Below are 4,464 nucleotides of genomic sequence, written 5' to 3' on the forward strand. Positions count from 1 at the left end.
CCAACGGAGCATACTGGCTTCATTCCTTGCGAGCTTACGTATGTCCTCAGCAGTTACAGCCCATGTTTCACTGCCATGTAGCATGGCTGTTCGTACGCATGCGTCATACAGTCTGCCTTTTACTCTGAGTGAGAGTCCCTTTGTTGCCAGCAGGGGTAAGAGCTCTCTAAACTTTGCCCAGGCTATTCTTATTCTAGCAGCTACACTTTCAGCACACCCACCCCCACTACTAACTTGGTCGCCCAGATAGCGGAAGCTATCGCCTACCTCTAGTTTTTCACCCTGGAATGAGATAGAAGTTGTTTCCTGTTTGTTTACAGTCTTTATTGCACCTGAACATCTGCCACATTATTATTATTAAATGCAATTCCAGTTGTATTGAGTGCTACTTTCCATACATATACAGTGGCCAGAAAAAGTGTTTATTTGGGTGAAGGCACATGGCTTAGAGGTCAGAGTATTTGGATCCTGATTGTAAGGTCATGAGTTCAATTCCCGGCGATGTGTCTTATTTCAAGTTGCTCCAACGTGAAATGAGGCAAAAATGAGTTGTACCTGTAATTTCAAAGGGGCCAGCCTTGTCATGCTGAATCTCTCTGAGAACTACATTAAGAGTACGTGTGTCTGTGGAGTGCTCAGCCACTTGTATGTTAATCTCATGAGCAGGCTATTCCATTGATTGGATTAACTGGGACCCCCATCGTAATAGTTGGAGTACTGGTTATTTGAGTAGAGAATAGTTTATGCAGATATAAAAGAATGCATATACTTGTGTGTGTGTGTGTACATGTCTGTCACAAATGTCAACTCTTTCATACTTTCTCTCATGGCACAATAACATCATTTACGCTATCTCACTCCATCCACCAAGAGCTGCTTTTAAATTGTTCTTATCTCTAACCCTGTCTCTCTTGTGCTTGCTTTTATTTTCCTTTCGTCAAACATTCATTAAACTAATCTTTCTCTTCCTATCTCCATATTGATGTTGCTAAATTGTCTTCCCTTGTAGATTCTTCGATTAATGACACATTAGCAGTGATGAAACCATTGACAGAAATTCCTGAATCCAACCTGCTTCCTCCACTCGAGGGTACCAATAACAATTCCAATCAGTCCGAAAACGATGACCATATCAACCAAACTGAAATGAGCAGTAAAGAAAGCGAAAACGACGTCCTACTGGAGCCACACCCCATCGACAACAAGAGCTTGCCTGTGAATGCCAATATGAACTGTGAATGGAAGAGTTTATCTGAGAGTCCTATTTCTTCACTCACTGACTCTTTTAACAAGTCTAAAGAGTTAAAAACAACTTGTAAAGGAGACATGATAGTGGTCGGTTCTCTGGCTGGGTCGCCCAGTTCCGATGCAAGTGATATAATCAAAGGTAATTCTTAAATGTCTATCTTAATTCATCCTTGTCGTAATCATTGTCAGACGTGGCTAAGTGGTAAGAAGCTCGATTCCCAACCACGTAGTTCTGGGTTCAGACCCACTGCATACCACCTTGGGCAAGTGTCTTCTAGTTATAGCTTTGGGCTGACCAATGTCTTGTGAGTGGATTTGGTAGGCAGAAACCGAAAGAAGACCATCATACACACACACACACACACACACACACACACACACACACACACACACACACACACACACACACACACACACACACACACACACACACACACACACCTGCGTATCTTTGTGTTTGTCTCCCACCACCACCTGACGACCAGTGTTGGTGTGTTTATGTCCCTTTAACTTAGTGGTTCAGCTAAAGAGACTGATAGAATAAGTATCAGTCTTAAAAAAAAAAAAATATCCAAGTACTGAGGCAGACAAAAGATCCCTTTTAACAAAGAGATAGGATAGTTGAGAGGGTAGTGGTTTTATGCGAGCTGTTGAGAGGAACATTTACAATTAAAGACTCATAGAAAGCACCCAATCCACCCTACTGGGTGGTTGGTGTTAGGAAGAGCATCCAACTGTAGAAAGAATGCCAAAGCAGAAAGTGGAGTCTGGTGCAGCTCCTGTCGAACCGTCCAACCAATGCCAACATGGGAAACAGACATTAATTGATGATGATGATACATTCATAAATTTTGTTAATGTACCACATCAGTATTTGCAGAGCTTACTTTCAAAACTTGATATATGCATCAGAACGACACTTGGGTAATTGAGGAAATTTAGCAACTTAAATATGTCTGATTTTGATTGGAAGACTCAAGACTTGCCTCCTGTCTATATGGCATTTATCCCAGTTTGAGTGAAAAACATTTCACGTGCGTGAAGCCAGCAGATTGTGTTTTAATGGTTGTCCCGAGATTGCCCAAATATGCTCTTGTGCCGGTTCTGAGAGTGAGCTCCTCCTTTCAGTTCTTTCCCATACTGGCACAGATTGAATGGGTTTTGTTGCATCCGTTCTCCTTCGTCCTTCGGGAATGCAAAGGGCCAACATTGTGAAGCCTGCCATGTTTCATACAGTGACGAAGCAAATTTATGATTTGGTCTTCATTTCAAATTGAAACAAAAACTTTACATTAATATTGCAGCTGTGGATGAGGCATGGATGTTTGGTTAAGACTCTTGTTTCCCAATTGTGTGGCCATGGACCCTGTCCCTCTGTGTGGCCCCTTAGTGAAGTCTCAGGCTCTCCAGGCTTTTGTAGACAGAAACTGGAAGCAGCTTGTTGTATGTACGTGTAATCATGTGATGGTTGTTTCCAACCAAACCATCACCATTATACAAGCAGTTGCTTCCAGTCATCCATAGAAAGTATGTCTGACGAAGGAGAAATATTACTTTTGCTCAGAAACAGGTGAGGGTTGGCAACAGGAAGGGCATCCAGCCATAGAAAATCTGCCTCAACAAATTCCATCTGACCCATGCAGGCAGGGAAATGTGGACATTAAAACATTGACAAATTTCTTATGATGTGGACACAAGTTCAAATTTCGTATGAAGTATTGTTAATAAAATTGATATCATTATGATTGATCAACTTGATCTTGGTGTATTACTGGTATTTTAGGATCCCTGGAAGGTGAAAGTGACCCTGGGAGAATTTTTAATCGGGGGGGGAAAAAGAAAAATAACTATTTTGAATTTAGGATGGTTCTATGTTGCTCTTGTTTATTAACAAGCTTCAAAAATAGTTTCATCCTATCATGTTTAAACCAGCCATTTCTGGTCCAGATATTCTGTTTTACATTCAAACTAGCCAGCTCTAGCCTCGTACACTACAATGTCATTCTCAAGATAATCAGATTACTGAAATCGCAATGATATAATGCATGACTAAAATCCCAAACAACAGGAATAAATAAGCAATCCATTTGGCAGAGTAATCTAAACCCTTGAGGGTTAAATATTGTTTGTAACGTATATGTCTTCTATATTCAGATACTGCAAGTAGCTGTCCTGATGATGAGTGGGAACAAGACTTTGCTGTGGATATCACGGAAGATGATCTAAGAAAAGCTCAAGAAGCACTCAAAAATCTCTCCACAACTCCACTAAAAGACGTTTACAGAACATCTGGAGATATTGAGGTATTCTGTCCAAGATATTTTACTGACACACATTATTGTCAAACCCTACTTATCTTTCATCTTTTTTTTTTTTCAACATTTCCTTTATTAGCAATTATTAGGTTAATTAATCTAAAGAAATCATGCTATGAACTCTGAGACCATTGCATCAAGCTCCATTTTTGAAGCTGTTTCTACAATTGGAAGCCATTCCTAATGCCAACCGCTTTACAGTGTATCCTGGGTACATTTTACATGGGACTGGTTCTAGTGAAGGTCACCAACTCACAAGATATGTTTAAACTTTATGAAAATAATTATCTCAAAATTATACCTCCTGTTCAAATTGGTTTCTCTTATTCATCAGAGTTCAGATAAACATGGAACATGGCCATTAATTGATGATGATAGTTGAATCTTTGTCTTCAATTCACTTTTCCATTCAAATACAATAGAAATTGGTTTTCTTTGATTTATTGGCAGCAACTCTATATTCTTCTTCCTCAGTATGTCACCAAACTCTTTCACAATGGCAAACATCCAAATACTTTTATTGCATCCTCCAAAACTTCTGTGCTTCCCAAAATTCATCAACAGTACACCTGATGCTCTCTACGTTTTTCCTAATGATTCCGTGTTTGCTTCCTATATAAATGTAACTAAAAGTCCCTGCACTTTTAGTTACATTTCTTAAGGAGTTGTATGCACCTGAGCACTATCCAATTTCATTATTATTATTAAGGCGGCAAGTCGTCGTTTGACGTCCACTTTCCATGCTGGCAATGGGTTGGACGGTTTGACTGACGACTGGCAAACCAGAAGTTTGCACCAGGCTCCAATGCTTAGTGGCATTCTGCGTTCAAATTCCACTGAGGTCAGCTTTGCTTCTCATTCTTTCAGGGGTCAATGTAATCAACTGGTCTCTTCCCCAGAT

The 4,464-nt window shown here is 40.1% G+C and overlaps 1 protein-coding gene across 2 annotated transcripts in view; it reads left to right on the top strand.

Annotated features, from left to right (window-relative positions):
* LOC106872629 (BSD domain-containing protein 1) overlaps window positions 1-4,464 on the top strand; it is a 21,136-nt gene that overhangs the window by 15,870 nt on the left and 802 nt on the right. For both annotated transcript variants that reach the window (XM_014919692.2, XM_014919700.2), the window contains 2 exons: window positions 1,010-1,387; window positions 3,403-3,551. In XM_014919692.2, the coding sequence (XP_014775178.1) occupies window positions 1,010-1,387; window positions 3,403-3,551 (527 nt within the window). The remainder of the gene's footprint in view (window positions 1-1,009; window positions 1,388-3,402; window positions 3,552-4,464) is intronic.

The sequence above is a fragment of the Octopus bimaculoides genome, chromosome 8 (genome assembly GCF_001194135.2).
Source record: "Octopus bimaculoides isolate UCB-OBI-ISO-001 chromosome 8, ASM119413v2, whole genome shotgun sequence".
In the NCBI taxonomy this organism is placed as follows: domain Eukaryota; kingdom Metazoa; phylum Mollusca; class Cephalopoda; order Octopoda; family Octopodidae; genus Octopus; species Octopus bimaculoides.